The sequence below is a fragment of the Heliconius melpomene genome, chromosome 1, assembly GCF_056956725.1.
Source record: "Heliconius melpomene rosina isolate 202511_hmr_F chromosome 1, ASM5695672v1, whole genome shotgun sequence".
Classification (NCBI taxonomy): Eukaryota; Metazoa; Arthropoda; class Insecta; order Lepidoptera; family Nymphalidae; genus Heliconius; species Heliconius melpomene.
In genome coordinates, this window is record NC_140389.1 from 5962151 (window position 1) to 5982915 (window position 20765).

General features: G+C 38.8%; 1 protein-coding gene across 2 annotated transcripts in view; it reads right to left on the minus strand.

The window, feature by feature from the left end:
• Positions 1-20765, minus strand: part of side-II (sidestep II transmembrane protein) — a 339951-nt gene that overhangs the window by 74286 nt on the left and 244900 nt on the right. For both annotated transcript variants that reach the window (XM_085195977.1, XM_085195968.1), the window contains exons 8-9: positions 19337-19481; positions 18963-19093 (exon numbers count right to left, since the gene is read on the minus strand). In XM_085195977.1, coding sequence (XP_085052103.1) covers positions 18963-19093; positions 19337-19481 — 276 coding nt within the window. The remainder of the gene's footprint in view (positions 1-18962; positions 19094-19336; positions 19482-20765) is intronic.

The window sequence follows — 20765 nt, forward strand, 5'->3', positions numbered from 1 at the left end:
TCAACATCAATATTAAAAATCCCTACATATGAAACAAAAGTTAAGATATATATAATAACCTATAACGTAAGAACTTTATCTACTCACGAACGATTAATTGAACTAAATGAAGCAATACAAGAAATTAAATACGACATAATTGGCTTGTGCGAAATAAGGCGCAAAGGCACTAGAATTGAAGAACATAAAAATTTCATACTATGCTACACCGGACTAATACCAGGTAGAAATGGAGTCGGCTTTATAATAAATAAAACTCGCAAAGATTGGATTGAAAGCTTCACTAGCATTAACGATAGAGTCGCATTACTAAACTTGAATATTCACGGATTGGCCATGTCACTTATACAAGTATATGCACCGACTGAAGCAGCAAGCGAGGACGAGATAAACTCTTTCTACTCAAATGTCCACAAAGCTATTACCCAAGCTTATAAAAATTATTTCATACTAGGGGATTTTAATGCAAAAATAGGACAACCTAGGAAAGACGAACGTTTGATAATGAAGCCCTACGGCTACGGCAAAAGAAACGACAGAGGCCAGAGACTTATCGAACTCGCCCTCGAACACAAACTAGCAATCCTAAATACCTTCTTTCCCAAAAAGCCCAACCAAAGATGGACCTGGCGCTCACCAAATGGAGAATACAAAAACGAAATAGACTATATATTATCAAATACACCCAACTTATGCCAAAATATTGAAGTCCTAAACCTAAACTACCCGTCAGATCACAGACCAATCAGAGCAACCATGATCATCACAAAACAAAAGAAGAAACGCACAGGATATAAAAACAAGGGAACTTTATCACTGAAAACAGAGTTAGAAATATCTAACTACAAACAAGGCCTTTTGTCCCAGCTACAAAATATAACTATTTGCCAAGGAAAAACATCAGTACAAGAATATTATAACAAACTAACAAATGCTATAACTCAGAGCTTACGCGACGCACAAATGCCCAAAGAAATATCAAAAGGTACACATAGAGTCTTAACAAAACGTACGCTGGCACTCATCAGAAGTAGACAGGAGCTTCAGCATGTTAAGACAAAAACTCGAGCCCAAAAAAATAAACTGTCAGCACTATACAAACTAACAAGTAAGTATATAAAACACGACTATAAAACTTACAGATCGATGACTTACGAAAAACACCTGAAACAAGCGGGAAGCACAAAAAAGGCTCTTAAAGAATTAAAAACATACAAGCTGTGGATTGACAGCTTAAATCGGAAGGACAGGATAGTAAAAAATCGTAAGGAAATTATAGGGGTAGCTACAGATTTCTACAAAGCCCTATATAGCGACAAAGACAAAGGGAGCACTGACCATAACTATGCTAACTTTACAAATATTAAAGAGAGCGGAAATATAACACCAATATCGGAAAACGAAATTTTACAAGAGATAAAAAGACTAAAGACAGAAAAAAGCACAGGACCCGACAGAATTTCCAATGAAGTCATTAAAACAGCGAACGCGATACTAATTCCACCCTTAACATATTTATTCAACCAAATTTTAGAAACTGCTGAAATACCATCACAATGGCTAGAATCGGAAATTATTCTTATCTATAAAAAAGGAGACCCGAAAGATATTACTAACTACAGACCAATAAGTTTACTTTCGTGTATCTACAAATTGTTCTCTTCCATCATAAACAAAAGAATAAGCGTCACATTAGAATCAAAACAACCAATCGAGCAGGCAGGCTTTCGCAAGAGATTTTCAACCATCGATCATATACACGCACTAGAATTAATAATAGAAAAATACAAGGAAAAGCAAAGAGCGCTCTACATCGCGTACGTAGATTATAAAAAAGCTTTCGACACCGTGTCCCACTCCAGTATTTGGATCGCTCTACAAGCTCAAGACGTGGAACCAGAATATATAGAAGTAATAAAAAATATTTACAAAAGAAGCACAGCCAAAATAAAGCTAGAAGACACAGGCCCTTCATTTCCCATCAAAAGAGGAGTGAAACAAGGAGACCCGCTGTCCCCAAAAATATTTATATCAATCCTGGAGTCAATAATTAACAAACTTAACTGGGACAAAATAGGTCTTAACATAAACGGCAAATACTTAAGTCATCTGCGCTTCGCAGACGACATAGTACTACTTTCAGAATCACACGTACAATTACAAACCATGCTTAATTCATTAAACGCAGCCAGCAAAGAGGTAGGACTGGAGATGAACCTCTCAAAAACAATGGTCATGACAAACAGCACAAATATAAAAATATCAATAGACAATGAAATTCTGAAATACACAAATAAATACATCTACCTTGGGAAACAATCGGATTCGATAATAAACAAAATGAACAAGAGGTTGAACGAAGAGTGCAAAATACCTGGAACAAGTACTGGTCCTTAAGAGAAATATTTAAAAGTAACATGCCAATAAGTATCAAAACAAAAGTATGGACTTCATGCCTCCTACCGAGCCTTACCTACGCGTGTCAAACTTGGAAATATACTACGAAAGTAAAAAACAAAATAACCAGTTTCCAACGCGGAATAGAACGAAGCATGCTAAAAATCAAAAAGCTCCAAAAAATTCGCCACACTAAAATTAGAAAAATCACCAAAGCTAAAGATGCTTTAAGCTTTGCGAAAAAACTAAAGTGGAAGTGGGCAGGGCACGTAGCGAGGCAAATGGACGAGAGGTGGACCGGCAGGGTAACCAAATGGAAGGGCCCACAGGGCAGGCGCCTCAGAGGCAGACCTTATGCGAGATGGGAAGACGAAGTAGTCAAAATCGCTGGCCCCTGCTGGCCGGAAATAGCTCAAGACAGAGAGAAATGAACTTCTTTAGAGGAGGCCTTCACCTTCATCTGAGGAGGGGTTCTTGCATTTAGCATATGTATTTTCTTAATATTAATCATAATCAAACTGTAATAATATGCAAGAAATAAAAGGCTTTTTATTTTTATTTTTATTTTATTTTATTTATTATAAGTACATGTCTTAAACTTAAATATATTTACTTAGATATATTCAAACAGAAATTGCGTATATTATTTTCCTACGTAGAGTTTTATGCAAAATGTCAATTTGGTCGTTACATTCGTTTCTGTGCAATTTCTTTTAGAACACATTTAAGTTGACATTGGTCAGAAATGAGATTACAAGCCACAAAGTCATATGTTATATTCTCTTTTGTAGGATAATTAGATGAGAGAAGTTAATAAGGACAGCAGCTGCATACATATAAAAGAATTATCGTACTTAAACAACCTTTTGAGATTTTTTTAAGGACAAGAGGTAGGTAATTTAAGCTATTACAACATTTAATAAATAGTTAGTAATAAATATATTTATTGCTTTTCTTTGCTTAATTGTAAGCTTTGCTAGTAATAAAATAACTATTTTATATGTCGAACAATTCGAATCATAAGGAACGGGTTGTAGACCTATTTCCTTTAACTACTAAACGTACTCCTGTTTTTCCCTTTTCAGGGAATACTTTCCGCTTACTTTACTTTTATTCAACTTTTTTTAGTTACATTCTTCATTCCCCAGGGAATCCATATGCCAAATTTCGCGCCTCTTGAAACCGTTCAAGGTCCACCTTTTTTAACCTATCCACCTCTCCAGGGAACGTTGATTGAAAAAGAATAAACATAACATACTAAAAAGTAAAAAATATTCCTTCCATAAAAAAATCTACAACAGATTTCTGCAAAACAATGGATTTATTTAAAAAAGAATATTGTCTTGCCCTATAATATATTGATTCATTTACTAGATATCATAGTGTGACGTACAAACATACATACAATCTTTTCACTGTGTATAGAGTATAGGGTGAAATCCAAAGTAATTTAATAAGGTCGGATGTAAATGAAGTTATATTAATATTCATGTTCCTTGGGTCAACACAACGCCGACTTGCAAATGATACATGTGTTTGTACTGGTTTTGCTGAATATGAGAATTGAAATGTCTTGTTGTAATCAGCTTGGCACAATGCGACATTCCATCTATATACTCGATGGCAGTGAGTTCGATTCTGATTATTATATCCAGGTTATTTCTTCGGTCTTCAGTAAGAAAAGAAAGAGCGCTGTTGAGTTTCACTACTCAACAAAGAATAACTTGAAAATTGGTTGGAACGTAGTGTGTTAACACTAGGATTCCACTAGCTACCATGCTATATGAAGGCCATAAGCTAAAAATAACTCAGGTATAAGAAAACAGGCTCACTGTAACTCAAAAACTAAGTTAAGTAATGTCTAAGTTAAGTAATGTCTAAATAACCAAATAGAGTTGTAATTATATGAAGTAACTGAGGCCATTACGATAATCACAAGATCAAAGGCGCCCGCACTCAACTCAGCCTCGAGCTGTTGTTTGCACTTTGCAATTCATTCATCTTAAAACACATCGAGATGACTTTTGGCTTGAATTGTGTTTACTTCGCAAAATGTCACTTATTTATATGAAAATTAAATTGAGTTCTTACGGAGCCTTACGACGATAAATTGTAAAACTTCGTTTACCCCTTCCTGTAGGAATTTCACTCCATGGTTCTAGGTTTCTTTTGAGAAATCTATAGGTCCTGCCTATAGGCCTAGTTTTAGCTTTCTACTTTACTTAGTTTTAGATATAAAGGTAGTTTTACATATATAAAATGATAAGAAACATAATTATATCTTTAATCTTCACAAGAAGCTTAAAATAACTGCTTACGTAATACCACGTATATTGTCATATCCGAGCTCTCATCAAACTCCAAGCCTTTATTATGAAATATCGGGACAATTGTCCCGTCCCATTACAGCGGACAAGGATAATAATGTACGCTAAGTGGATGACGTACGCCTGTCATAAACCGATCGTGTTCACGTAAAATAGACTATATCACAATAAATTAAGGTTCATTTATGTTTGAACGTATTTGATTCGTTAAAGATATGGGACCACGTGTATATAAACAGGTGGGTATAGGAAGGAAATGTAGCGAACGTAATAAAAGCCAAATAACGAATAATTCCCGTTTCATTACTTGTCAAACAATACTGTATTGTATTTGTTCATCATTATTGTTTTTTGTACGATAACGATTGAAGAGGACACTCGGTATACTTCGTTTTTATATATTTTTTCCTATATTTATCATTTCTTTTTGGGTGGGTAGATAAGCGGTTTCGGACGTATAGAATCTTTAGATTTTTTTAAATTGGGTTGTAACATAAATGTTTTACTTTTTGGCCTTCGCTGTGTGGCGGTAGTTGGTTCGATTTCTACTCGGCGGAATATTTTATTTGATTACATTGCTCAGATAATACGATGAAGTGTAGCGTTAAGTTCCACTCATCACGAAATGTCTTGAAAATTGGGCGGAAAGTAACAAAATGGGCTTTCTTTGCGCTCAGTGCCTATGCCTACTCTTCTACAAGCAGGGGCACAAAGGGGCATCTCATGTCGACTCGACTCATCGGAAAATAAAAAAAAATACGATTGCAATAAAGTTATTTTATTTGGTTATACCGTTGTAGGTAAAACGACCAATTCGAGCAATACTTTCGAAATTTGGTGAAATGTCTCTTCTATCTCTATTTTCTACTTATAAATAAACTAGTAGAATTCACAATATTTAACAAATTTCCTTTCAAAATATAAAAGTAAAAACTCAGTCTTTATATTCTTATTTCTTGTAAGTTATTCTAAATAATCATTTAATGAGTTTGTATTTCAAATCGAAAAAGAAAAGAATCGATTGACAAGTAAAAATTTTTTAACAATACAAAAAAAACCTCGAGTAAATAAAAAATACAAAATTTGAGAAGCTTTTGTACCACTTCAAAGCTATTGTTACTAGTTATATTGGTACGTATAGACCCCGGTTTTTAAAAGTTCCACATGTAATTCCACTTTTGGCCGGAGCCAATCTGTAGATTGAAGTATTTTGATATCAGTCCTCTTTCAGTACTACGCTGTATCAACAACAGATGTACGTTGCCTTTGATAGAGCACGAAACGTTCTCTGGCTTGTTTGTGATTACTTTATAAACCAAATGTATACTATTATTATTTAGTTGAAAAGTTTACTTGAAACTAATGATTCGAAATTGAAATCAATTCCTACTCGGGTGCTTATATTATTCTTCTCAATATGCAATGTTTGGGACATAGTATCGTAAGACAATGTTTCCTCTGCCTACTCAGCTATATGTCGAGATACGTGAGGCTAAAGAAGATAATATCAGTGCATGCCTATTTTTCCTCCAATAAAAGAAAAAATCTCTAATATAAAGGGCAAATACAAATATTTCCGGATCCCTACTCCGGTCACAAACTTCCGTGAATGCGTTATTTCCCCTCGCTCGTTATTATCCGTTCTAATTGGGAATCAATGTTGCTATATGAACTAAATCTTATGCCAATTATGTGTGATAAGCTCCGTTTCTATCTTCTATATGAGAAATATCAACAGTATCTGGTCACGGGGCTCTCAGAGATTACTTTGATCCATAGCGAGGATATAATATGTTTAATTAAGATGTATTTAGAAACGAATCTGCCGTACGTTGGGGATATTTTAGAAAAAAAAATTGAAAAATGTTTCTATGGTCCCTAGGTTCTCATATAAATTATCACTGATCAGAAAGTATCGATTACATGCACTAGAAGTAAAATATTAATGTAATAAAAAAAATATGTAACAGTATAAAAGTTTTAGTAGTGAAAGTACTTGTAGATGAGAAAATGGTACAGGATAAATCTCGGTCCGGATCACAACTCTCGAAACCACACGCGCTTTTAATAGTGCTCAAAGGTAGAACTGAAATGCATAAGTTTTTCTAAAAGCATTTTGCATCTCTATCGAATATCGTGTATAATCTTCGATTAGTTTATTTTTCATGCATTTTCCGAGCACGGATTTATCTACACGAGAATCCCATCATCCAAAATACAAAAAATATTAAAATTCTAGATGAAAAATCAGAAAAAAAATGTCAAATTTATTTTATATGCCATATCTGATTATGCAAAGTGTGCAACGGAATCCCAACGGATTCTCGTCAATCAAGAGAAATTATTAAATTCGAAGAAGAGAGTGCGCGATCGTGCGCCTCCGGGCACTTTATTAACATTCTGGGCGTCACTGCGCGACATTAGCGGGTCTCGGCGCGAGGTGGGCTCACGTGCCAGACGGAAATTCGTTGGCAAATTTACTGGCACTGCCATTTTTATTTTTGCCAAAATATATTACAACATTCACAACTGAGTATTTAAAATCGGGGCATAATTTGGTCTCCTTTGTTGTGAAGCAATCTCAACCACAAATTACATCCATCAATTAGACTGGTAGAAAGCAGCGCGGGCGGCAACATCCCCGAATATTAACTATCCAGGAATGAGACGTCAAAATCATAAGATGCCACATAAATTACGCGCTCCCAACGTTATTTCGGATGAAAACGTGTTGTAATCCGAGCAATTATTCAATGACTTTCGTTTAGCTGCAGTGTCATATTTTACGGAATGTTTGAGTGTGGGAACCTAAATGGAATAATTACTGAATGGTACGGGAGAATTGGGAACGGAGAGACAAAGCCTTCTGCCGGATTTCCGCGCGGATTGCGGAGAAACTTGGTGGATCTAATATGCTCAAACCCTATCTGTTCCGATCCAGTGGCATTATGCTCGCGCCAACTTCCCCGCATTCACTGAGCACTGCAGTGGTCGTGATTGAAAATAAATTATACGTCTATCAGCTCAGCGGCGCTAATTCATTTAATCAATAGAACCGGAAATCCCGATTCACAATACAACTTATTGGGTGCCTTTGTGCGAACGTAATATACGTGTATACGTCGAGAGTGAATTTAATATCGGTTTTCGATATGTAAGAGGAAAATAATTTAATATAACGTTGATTACTTATATATCTAATACATATTTGACGATCTACGAGATTAAAAATATTTATAATGATACTATAAGTATTTTATTTTTGTATCGCTTCTTTTTTGGCCAACTAAAGACATGTCGCTGAGTCGAGTGGGTTGTACTAAAATATATCACTTTTATACTATCTCAAAAAACATTTCATAATAAAAAAGAAAGTAATGAAAAACAAAATAATTTTTTCTTTATATAGAAAGGTGAAAATATCTCAACATTTGGCTGCATACAGCACACGCCAAAAGTTAGTCCTATCACCCTCACGTACAAAACAGGTAAAAAGAGAGTTTAAAATGGGAATCCGTTACAAAACAACTGAAGGTGTATTCGTGGAGCAGGTGCTTGTATCTATTTTTTATCATTCCCATTCACACTTATACTCAAACGTTGTCATTTTGGAATACACCTAAGATCTTTTTTTTGTTTGTTTGACATTTCGGACACCGATTCTTAAAATGTTTGATAGGATTTATAAGAAAAACGTATAATAATATAAATTTAGTTGATATAATATTTTGAAAACAGCACAAAATACACGAGGCCGTCGTGGTGGTCTGGCGTCGTGGCAAAGAGCGGCGTTCACTTCCGCCACTCAACACGCAATGACTCCAGAATTCGGCGTAAAGTGGGGAGCGGAGTGTCTTAGCTCTAGTTCCCTCTGTGTACCCTGCTGTGTGCGGGATACAGCGTGAATATGATATTTAAATACGAGAGTTTCAACTTTAGCGTAGCTGTAGAGCCTGGACTTTATTTACCTTTAATGGTCGTTAATAAACAAATTAAACAAAAAATAAGAGAGAGATAGAGTTGTCGAAAACCATACTTAATAGAAGTTTAAAACTTATTTTTAACAATATTACCTATTAGGTAAATCAACCGTACATAAATTAATAACAAAATTTAACAAAAGCTACTAAAAACAGAAGAGTCAATATGTACCTATAAAAAACCACAATTTAAATAATATTCATTCAATTCAATTAAAATAATCAGCACGTCGGCGGCAGACGCGTAAATATATTTACTTTTTGCGGAATTTTCGACGGAAACGATTCAAAATTGAAAAATTGTTTATTTTTCATAAAAATACATTCCATTTGTATGGCCATCATGACAGTACATCTTTTTCCGTCGTATCAGAGTAGGCTGAAAGAGCGTAGTGTTAAGACACTCACTCGTTTTCCGAATATTTTTCAGGACATTAAAATTGGAATGGTACAGCTAAATCAATAAATATTCTTTGGTCATATTAATTATTTACTAACCTAGCACCATGTATTAATTACAAGTAACATCTGTTACCTAAAATCAATAGAATAGATAAAATTTATCTCACTATTTTATTACAGTCAATTTATATATTTTTCCTTTGATGTTGAACACGAGCAGAATCTATAATAAATTGCCTTTTAACTCGAGAGTTGCTCTCAATAACGTCTACGTAAGGTCAATTAGATGTTAGCTCAGTTAAGTATCTTCACGTACTTCAATTGCGCAGTAAATAGTGAGTATTGTACTCGTAGTATAACAGTTCGTTTGCCTTCTTTTATATATTTTAAATTTGGTTGTTATCTATTTGGCCAAAGAATCAAATCAAAAGCCAAAGAATTTGTAAATTTTATGTAAGCCTGAGCTTGTCTAGGACTCACTTTCTAAGGCAATATTCCATAATATTCATATTTATATAAAGTCAAATATTTGTTTTATACATAATTCTTCAAATTATATGTTAATTCCCTTGCTATTCCAAGGCATAACGCGAAGTTGACTTCCTCATCTCAATTCGATGTGTCCAGATTAAAATTGAGATAACATGCGTAGAACGGAGTGTCTTGACATTACGTTTTCTCAGCCTACGTATTTATCCCACAAATAGCGGGCTATAAACTTAAAAAAATTGTGAATAGGTTTTTGTCATCCAAATCAAGTTCGTGTATCATTTCATCTCAAATGTAGGCAAACACTTAAATATATTTGTGGGGAAAGGCAAATTCGAATCGCTGGCACAGTCCTATCTCGATGTAAATAAAATGTTCTGGGCGTCGTATTGACAAACAACCGTCACTTTCAGCCTGAATATCGCCATGTTTTTATTATGTTTTATTTTTTTATTTTTGATTAAAATGGACAAATATTGTATTGAAATGTCTAATTATTTTGTTTGTATTGACAACAACCATTATGGGAAGTAGGAGTGAAACTGCGGTAATTAGGTAAGGTAAGGGCTCATGACATTAGACATTAGAAATTATTATTAGTAAAATATTAAAACTATTTCATACAACTTAAAACTAATTACAGCATTTAAAGTAATTAAAACAGTTTCAGTACGAAACTGCTCATTCCAGACCGCATTTATCAAACGGAAATAATAAATTAAGTAAATCAAAACAATGATGTTTGCAAATCCATTTAAACAGACACGCTTCGTAATCCAGCATCATTGAACAGTGTGTACTTAATTACTCGACGCGCTCCAGCCTCCACTCTTAGTGGACTTATTTAATGGGGTAAGGTTATGGGAGATTTGGGTGTGGGGAATAGAGATATCTAAAGATTCTGTGTTAAATTATTTTTGTTAATAGTGGAAAGAATAAGGATTTTTTAAGTTCATTGAAAATTACAAATATTAAATTTGATTAAAAATCATTAAAGATTTAAAGTGGGGCGTGGCGGAGTGGCGAGCATTGGGGGAGGCCTATGTCCAGCAGTGGACTTTAAAAGGCTGATGGATGCATGGATGGAATGAAAAGAGGTTCCAATCCGACCGCGGTACCGCCAGGACGTCTCAATGTCCGCTTGGCATCGCTTTCGCAATCACCAAAACCAAAAAACCCAAAAACCAAAAACCAATCCACGCACGCGCGCACTATCGACCTACGCCACCCTGCAACACCAAGAAGACGAAGAGGACCGATCGGCGTCGTTTTGTTCGGCGAGCGGCGATCTCCGTTGTTTTGTGTAGTGCAGTGTAGTGTGTTAGTGTCCATAGGATTTCACCTGGATTCCATACCCACGTGAGTACTTTTACACAGTGTTAGCTTAAGCTAGGTACTCACCCCGGCCCCACCAGGCCGAGACATTAGGTCAAAGTAGGCACACACCCCTCGCCACGGCGGGGGGTCAATAGTCCCCAAAATGATCCGAGTAGATGCGGTTAACCTGCTAAACTACGTCGCGCAACATTTCCCCGATGCCTTAGAAAGCCTAAAAACGTACGTCGACAATGAGGCGATTGCTCAGTCGCCCGAGCTAATTGAGCAAATGGAGGACGAACCTGAGGAGGCCGACGCCGGCTCGGATGAGGACGAGGCTTCCGCAAATGACGCGGAGTCCGAGTCTGAGTCTGAGGCCGCGGAGGCTTCCTCGTCGTCTTCATCATCCTCTGAGGCCTCAGCCGACGAGGAAGAAACTCCCGGTGTGGAGGATAATGACGGTTTCGAGACCGTCAAATCAAAATCGGCCAAACGGAAGGCCCGCAAATCGCTAGGTACTCCGCCATCAACCCCAGCCAAACGCGCCGCGCGCGCAGAAAAGACCCCCTCCCCGCGGTCCTCACCCCCGCGTAGGTTTAGGGACAACGCGCAGGTAGTTAAAAAGGGTGCGCAGGTAGACTCTACCGACAAGACAGACAATACAACAAAGACAAGCAATAATAATAGCTCGATCCCCGCGTCCAACTCTGGCGACGGTTCGGTACCGCTACCGGCCGGCGCTCGTAGGGATAGGTTACCTCCCCCGATCATAGTTCAGGAAAAGAAAGCGTGGGACAATTTACAACTTTGGATGTTGTCCGCTAAAGTGCAGTTCAATTCTGCCAGATCCACAGCGCAGGGAGTTAGGATTCAGGTGTTAACACCTAAAGACCACAGGGTCCTTACGACCCACCTTAGGAATTCAAACATAGGGTTCCATTCCTACGCTCTGGAGGACGAGCGTCAATTACGTGTAGTCCTCAAGGGTATCCCAGTCGAGTTAGAGACCCAATCCGTTTTTCGGGACTTAATGTCCCAAAATCTTCCCGTTAGGGCAGTCCACCGTATGTACAATCAGTACACTAAAAAAAGCTACGACATGGTCCTAGCTGTCCTAGACCGCAGCCCTGAGGGCAAACAAATTTTCAATATTAAATCCATCTGCTCACTCACGGGCATTACTATAGATAAGCCATGGTCTCGTGGCATTCCCGGGCAGTGTCACCGCTGCCAGCTCTATGGGCATTCCGCCAAAAACTGTCACGCAAAACCCAGGTGCGTGAAGTGCTTAGAAAGTCACGCTACTGCTGACTGTCCGCGCAAGGTCCCAGACCCGGCCGTACCTCCCAGCTGTGTCTTGTGTGAGACCCAAGGGCACCCCGCAAATTACCGCGGATGCCCTAGGGCCCCACGCAGGTCCGGCGGAAAGGGCGGCAGGACGCATAAGGCTTCGATGCCTTCCCGTCCAGCGCAAAACCCGTCCGGCCCTCAGCCACTACTCCAACCAGCCCCTCTTCCTTCCACCAATGCGTGGAAAAAACCTCTACCAGAGACCCAAGCCGCCAAGGCCTCCAATCCCAAACCCAAGCCCTCCAGGGCCACTTCCTCTGCCCGACAGCCCCGTGGGGAGGTAACAGAACAGGATAGGATCGAAGACGCGATCGACATTGCGACCAGCTTTTTAGATATACTAGATAAAGACGAATTATTGGCCTTCGCGAAAGGCTTAGTAGACTCAAACGGCGATCCTAAAAGTCGACTTCAAGTAATTAAGCTCAACAGAAAGCTTATAGCCAAATTACTACTTGTCAATGCTCAAACTTCCAATGGCGGTCAATAATAATTCTAGAATCAACCCGCCCGATTTAAGACTCGTGCGAGTCAAGCCGCGTTCTCTCAACATAGGTTATTTTAACGCTAACGGTCTCAACACGCAAATGGGGCTAGTCCGCGATTTTGTTACAAACCGACAACTCGACTTATTTTTAGTTCAGGAAACGTTCCTTAGAAATTGCAATAGGGATCCCAAGATAGCCAATTACCGCACTATTCGTAACGACAGAGACGGCGCCAAAGGCGGCACCGTCATATTTTACAAAAAGACGCTTCACGTCATACCGCTCGATCCGCCGCCGACGCTCACTAACATCGAAGTTTCGGTCTGTAAGGTTCACATGACTGGACATCCACCCACTATTATAGCTTCCGCCTATCTCTCTCCATCAAAGAGTTTACTTAGAAGCGACCTACAGACACTACTAGACATGGGGGACTCGGTTATCATAGCCGGGGACCTTAACTGTAAAAGTACCAGGTGGAATTGCAACTCCACAAATAGAGGAGGAATCGAACTCGAAAATATCTATGACCTGACCACCTCTCGCTTTGAGATAATAGCCCCCCTCACTCCCACTAGATTTGGGCCCCGGGGCCGACCTTCAATTCTCGACATAGCCATCCTGCAGGGCGTCTCTCTCAGGCTGCGCTCTATCGAGGTAATACCAGAGTTAGACTCAGACCATAGACCCGTAATAGTTAAATTAGGACCCGATTGTCCTCCAGTTCTTCCTAAAACCACCATCACCGACTGGTCTAAGTTCGCGGAGCGCCTAGGCAATCCCGACACGGAACCGACAGACGACATACCTGACAGATTCGACTCGGTGGAAGTAGTCGAGGCGGAAATTAACCAACTTACTGACAGACTGGGTAGCACTCTCGACGAGTGTTCTAGGGAAATTCCAAGTAATCCAGAAGGACATTTTAAGATCCCGCGAGATCTCAGAAAGCTTATGAGACGTAAAAACATCGCCAATAGGGCGCACGATTCATTTCCGTCGCCAGCAAACCGCGCTAAACTCTGGAGGCTCCAAAGACAGGTTCGAGCCCGGTTCGAGGACCTCAGAGACGAATCTTGGGATCATAGGTTATCAGAGCTTACGCCATCGCACGTAGCGTTCTGGCAATTAACTAAATCATTCAAAAACGACACCGTAGTCGAATTACCGCCGTTAATCCGTCCGGACGGAACACTAGCCTCAGACGATCTCGAAAAGGCCGAATGCCTAGCGGATAACCTAGAAAGTCAATGCTCCCCCTCGGAAAAACCGTGTGATCCAATTCACGTCGCCGCGGTGGACACACAGGTCGAAACGTGGGCACCGTTGCCACCAGCGGGCGAACCTATAAGACCGACCTCTGTCGAAGAGGTACAAGACATTATAAAGCGCCTTAAGCCAAAGAAAGCCCCAGGATCCGATCGCATCTCAAATAAGATCCTTAAAATTCTTCCTATTCACATTCTAACGCTTCTCGTTGCCATTTTCAACACTCTTTTAAAAGAGTGCTCATTCCCAGACCAATGGAAAGAGGCAATAGTCATAGGTATTCACAAGCCTAAGAAACCTCGCACATCCCCGTCCAGTTATCGCCCCATAAGCCTTCTCAGTTCAATGGGCAAAATATACGAACGTATCCTCCTCACTCGTCTCCAAGCCGCAGTCGTGGCCAATGACATAATCCCCCCCGAACAATTCGGCTTCAGAGCCAAACACTCCAGCATACACCAGGTACACCGCCTCACGGAATTCCTGTTATCCCGAGCCAAACTAATGCCATCAGCGGCAATCTTCTTAGACATTGCAAAAGCGTTTGATAAAGTCTGGCACAATGGCTTGATTTACAAGTTACAAAAGACTAACGTACCTGACAGACTCGTGCACATCATTCGAGACTACTTATCAAACCGCTCACTTAGATACAGGGTAGAAGGCACCCTTTCCTCCAGTAGGCCAGTTAGAGCTGGAGTCCCTCAGGGCTCCATACTATCCCCGCTTCTGTACAATTTGTACACTCACGACATCCCCAAAACCCCAGGTACAAACCTAGCCCTTTTCGCAGACGACACCGCCGTCTATACGTCCGGCCGTGTATCAGTCTGCATAGCTAAAAGACTCCAAAAGTCCATGGACCGCATAGGTCAGTGGCTATTTCAATGGCGCATAGAGGTCAATCCCGATAAAAGTAACATCATTTACTTCCCCCTTCGTAGGACAGACTACCTGCCACATGTCCGCCTTTTAGGCAAAATAATTCCCGAGGCCAAACAGGCCAAATACTTAGGTGTCATTCTCGACAGTCAACTGTCCTTTAAAGCCCACATTACTTATGTTCGCCGCAAAGCGGCCTACGTCCTAAGTTGTTTGTATCCACTCATTTGTGCTAAAAGCAAACTCTCACTTAGAAATAAAATCCGACTCTATAAAGCATGCGTCAGACCCATTTTCGCCTACGCCTGTGTTGTGTTCGCACAGACAGACCTTAGCCGATTACAAGTAATCCAAAACCGTTTCTTGCGTAATACTACCGGTGCCCCGTGGTACATGCGTAATACCGATCTCCATAGAGACGTCAAATTAGACTCAGTAAAAGAGCACTGTCGGAAGCTCTCTAGTAGTTATTTCACTAAAGCCGAATCGCATCCGAATCCGCTGGTGGTAAACTCGTGTAATTACGCCAAACGACGCCCGTGGGATCGCCGTCGACCCCGGGATATCTTAACCGATGATGCTGACCCCATCACTAAAGCGAACGACCCTAAATTTGTAGGTAGGGCCACACACAATCGCACACATACACGCTACGCACACCGTCCCCGCCGGTGGAGACGAGGTCCCAGCTTTACTGTGGCCCAATCGCGCCTCGGCGCGAGAGGAGCCCGCACTCATTAATCCAATAGGGCATCAAGAGCCCTCCCCAGTAGGCTTTGGTCGAACCGATCGAAGCAAAGCCCCCCACTACGAACGGTGTTCGCAAGTCGCGGTCCGAGTCTCAAAGGAGACGCCCTTGCGCCACTGTGTTCTCTTTTGTTGGTACCTTCCACGGTAGCCATGCCAAGGTCAGAGCTCGTCTAGCTCGGCCTCCCCAAGTCCGGTGACGCTGTAGAGGCCGATATGGCCAACAGCATACTGCTCAATCGAAAAACGAAAACGAAAAACGGATGGATGGAATGATTTAAATAATTTAGTTCACTAATGTAAAACAAAAATATGTTTTGGACAACTTCTTTGAATTATTCACAAATTACTGAAAGAAACTTCGTGAAGCATATTGTATTTTTAACTTCTTTAAAGTGTAATTTCATAATTGGGAAAGAAAAACTCTTATTAGAAAACATAAAAAAATATACGTTCTGGGATTTGAACCCGCGCCTCGTTGAGTTTCCAAGATTAGTCTACCTTCTACAACTCACCAGATTCAGTCTAAACCAAATAGCATATCCAAGAAACTGAAAAATTACGTGACACATCATTAATTACTTCTCCACCTCAATCCTCGCAGTGTTCCAGACGCATTCATCAAATGAGAACAATAAATGGAGTAATTTAACAGAAACAATGACGTTTGCGTAAATCTATTTAAATAGGCTCTGTCGTAATCCGGGATCATTGAGCCGTTCTTAATTACTCCTTCGGATATGAATGCGTTACGCCTCGCCAGCGTCTTAAATGCAATGCACCACTTTTTAGGAAATAGGCAAAAAGGACTGTAAACGTGACAGGTTATGGGTTCGATTCTCAATCGAGGAAATGAAATATTTAATATTTTCATTTCTTCGCTTTGGTGTCGGGGCAAAGCACGGCCCCCTTCTGCCATTCAACATATAATGCCTTCAGAATCAGACGGAAAGTGGAGAGTGGAATGTTTTACCCTTAGGCTTACCCTACCTACCCTGCTACATCCGGGATATAGCGTCAAGTTGAAAAAATCTAAAACGAATTTAGGATTAAATGCTTCCGTCGCCATTTTTTCCTTATTATTAAGATATTACGTGCTGGCACTGCAATACTGTGGCAATAAACAATGTCATGCCGGGTGACAAACTTAAGTTTGTGAGGATATACTCGTAGACTCATTTTGTATGTTAGAAATAAAGTCAAGACTTGAGATCTGCCACTCTACATTTAATGTTTTAAAGTTTTAAACAAGATACTATAGATAGAAAAGATAGGAACAGATTATCTTAGCACTTGGAACCCTCTATCCATCCTGCTATATGCGAGACACACTATGAGGCTAAAGAATAATTATATTAGAAAATACACTAAAGGAGCATCTAACAAAAGCTAATAGAACAATATGAAAAGCAAATTCAATATATAAATTCCATCTAAGTACTTTTCAAGAGGAATAATACATTCTAAAGTAGTATTGTTCAGCTGCATTATAAAATGAGGCTGATATTATTAGTATTTTAAAATAAATTAATTTATTTATAAAAATATTTTTATTAAGATATAATTAACATATTCTATTTTTATAAGAATTGAAAATTATTTTAATATAGATGAGTATCATCAATGCTATAATAATATTAGCTTTTTCCAAGTCCCCCTATATGCTCCCCCTATATGAAAATAACTAAGAGTTATATAAGACACATTAAACAAGTATCGAAAGTAACTCTGAACGCAAGTACAATAGGTTACATCAAAACCACGAAAATACGTAGAATGTTGAGTGACAGAACTCGACGCCATGCTTGTTATTTTTATAGTTACTAGAGCGAGGAAGTGAAAATAAAAAAAATAATTCCCCTGAATTAATCGTACCCATAACCATGTGGCTTACGGTCAGACACTGTTCCGCTACACCATGACGGTCTCCAATAACGTCATTAAAATGTCTGAATTTCCCAACTTAGTTTAGACATGAAACTACAAATTATTGATTCCTAACTGGTGTAAAGTAGGTAGCTTATTTAGAATACCTAAAGTTTCTCAACTTATAAATGTTACACTGTTCTTTAGAAGACTCTAGTACACGTACTGTAGAGTAAATATTTAAGATTGAATTAACTTTGAAGTATCTGGTGGTCGATCGAACGGGTCGGGTCATAAATTCTCTTGCATACGCTCGGTCGTCTTCGGTTTCTCTAAATACTTAGGTACATACATATATGTAATATATAATATACTCTAAAGATTGTGCTAATAGGTAAAACGTTGTAAAGTAAAGTATTAAAATGTTAAGCTAGGAATAGAGTATTTTTTCAGATTTAAGTAATTATTTGTAATATCTGCGAAAGCAAATTAAAGTGAACGCTAATTTGGACTAATTAAATATAGTACAGCCTCAAAATTCCTCCAAAATTTATCTCCAATTCCGTCAAAGTTTCATTAAAATATGCCAATCCAAGAAACACATAACAAAAGCCATAAACGAGTGAAACATGAATATGAACGGATTCCGAAATATTCGTTTCATCATTAGCGAACTTGCTGACAAATTCGCCGTCAGAGTGGAGGGGGGGGGGGGGGGGGATGCAACAACAATACAGCGAAAAAAATAAAGAGGGGAGGCGCGGTGACGCGTGCCACTATCCATGTAACGGCGACCGGCTGATTGCTCCTGAAAGGGTGAAGCGAAACAAAAATAAAAATGCTGATTAAAACGCCGGCAATACAAAGCGATTATCGGACCGTGTTCTCTATTACTCTATTCTCTCCCATTGTTCGCATCGATGCCGGATTACTTACTATGACATTGTAAATCTTTTGTCGACGTCGCAATCCGCGAGCAGAAAGACTTTATCAATCCCGCCTACTCGCCTACTGCCTTGTACCTACAATGCCTAGACGTTGTAGAATTACGAATTTTCAGTACGATTCCTTTTGAGATAGTAATTACTTAGCTCCAGTATGATCGGGAGCTCGGTAACTTCTGCTATCAATGTGTAAAGAGGGGAAATTGATGAAAATTTTAAAAATCTTAATGTAGATTGCGTTGTGTGCTTGTTATTTGTGTTGTAACATTTTTTTTATTAGTTTAAAAGTGAAAAACGAGGTAATAGATAAGTTATCTTACAGGTATTTGAATATGCATAATGCATTTGTAATTGAGATACCTCAATATTTTTTTCAATAATACTTTCTAATTTTGTATTGAATATCGAATCGAATTAATTATTTTATTAAAAAGTATAAAAATTCAGTTAAATAAATATAAAATACGTATAAACAATTTATAAAATAAATGATTAAGTACTTACGTCGTGTAGCCACGATAGCTTCCTGGCGGGAGGGTTGGCCCGGACGTGGCACTCGAAGTACACATCGTCGCCCTCTTTGATGTCGCCCGCCGCCAGTGAGCTGCCGAGCCGCAGTTTTACTACGGGAGGATCTACAGGCAAATTTTAAATATGTTATAATATAAACGTTGAAATATCTGGCTATAAGCGATGGTTATGGGTTCGACTCCAACTCGGGAGAATGAATTATTATCATTTTCACGTTCTGGTAATATTAATTGTATGGAATGCTTCAAAAATTTGGCCGGAAGTGGGCAACAGTATTTTAACACTAGGTTCCCTCTGCCTACCCTACTTAAAAAAAACTTAAAACTATAAAATAATGAAATACTTACAAACAACGCTAATAGTCCATGAGGTTTCTAAAAACAACGATGTCACATTGGGGTTCTCCGCCTTGCAAGTGATCGGCTTGCCGTCGTCGTCTAGAGTCGGTACGAAGCTCATCACGCTTACTGTTAAATTGTCGCGAAGTTCCTCCTGTAACAATAAAAATATAATATACCTACATATAAAATATATAAAAAAGTTTTCCGTTACTGAGTGAAGTTTTCCATTACAGAGAACGCACGCACGAAACTACTACTTCGAATATTGAAAATAAGCATTTAGGTGGGCTAAATACTAGAGCATAGTATTTAGTTATTATAGTAGTTTAAAATACAAAAAAGTCAAAACAACTCAGTGTTTAACGAACATAATGACATCTTTCGATTGCGGTACTTCCCCGACTCTGTGATCACTGCTCGCTGCTCGGGAAGTACCATTTAACGTCTTTAACGCTTATTTCGTTCGTTTGTCCCCTTTGTCTTCATAAAAATGAAGAGGCCACTGGCGTGGGAAGCACAAATATTAGGGGAGTAAAATGAAGCAACAAGCCAAGAAATATTTACAAAATTTTAAAATGTCTTTTTTTACGCGGGTAAATAATAGACAACTGTGAAATTTACACGGATTTTTAAGGTCTTTTTCCCTTGATAGAAGAAAAATGGAAATAAATTAGGGTTGTATAGTACAGTGGGTTGTGACCCACTGTATATAGCAGCAAATATACTGGCCTTCATTGATAAGCAGACAAAACCTGTAGTTCCTGAGATTACTGCGTTTAATTAAAGAAACTCGTCAGCTTTATCATATTACTAGCGGACGCGCGCAGTTTCGCATGCTTATTTGCACCCGTAGGGGGTAAATTCTAAAAAACCGTGAAACACGTGTTCAATCTTCTAAGAGTCTGAATTTTCTATTTTATAAAAATCGGTGCCTATTTAATTTTTTTTCCATACAAACTTTCAACCCCTATTTCCCCCCTTTAGGGTTAAAATTTTTCAAAATCCCTTCTTAGTGGATGTCCAGATTAACAAAGTAAGCATCTGTCCAAATATCACGTTTCTACGCACAGCGGTTACGGCTATGCGTGCGTCTTACCTCAGTCAGTGAGGACAAGTCCTTTTATATATATAGATAACAGATAGTTCTATCTAAAAATAATTATCATTCATATTTAAAATACAAACACGCAATAATTTTCAGCAAATCATAAAATATATATAAAAAAGTAGGTATTTAAAACGTATGCTTTTACAGATATTTAGTTTGAAGTGCAGAACGAGGCCATCACGAATAGGAACGAGCGCTGTATCAATATAAATAGTTTACTTCGCAAAGTAAACAAATCATGTAATGATTTCTGGTCCATTGAAACAGTTAGCTTTAGAAATTATTCATTAAAACCTGCGCTGGTTTTATAGTCAATAGCAATAATTA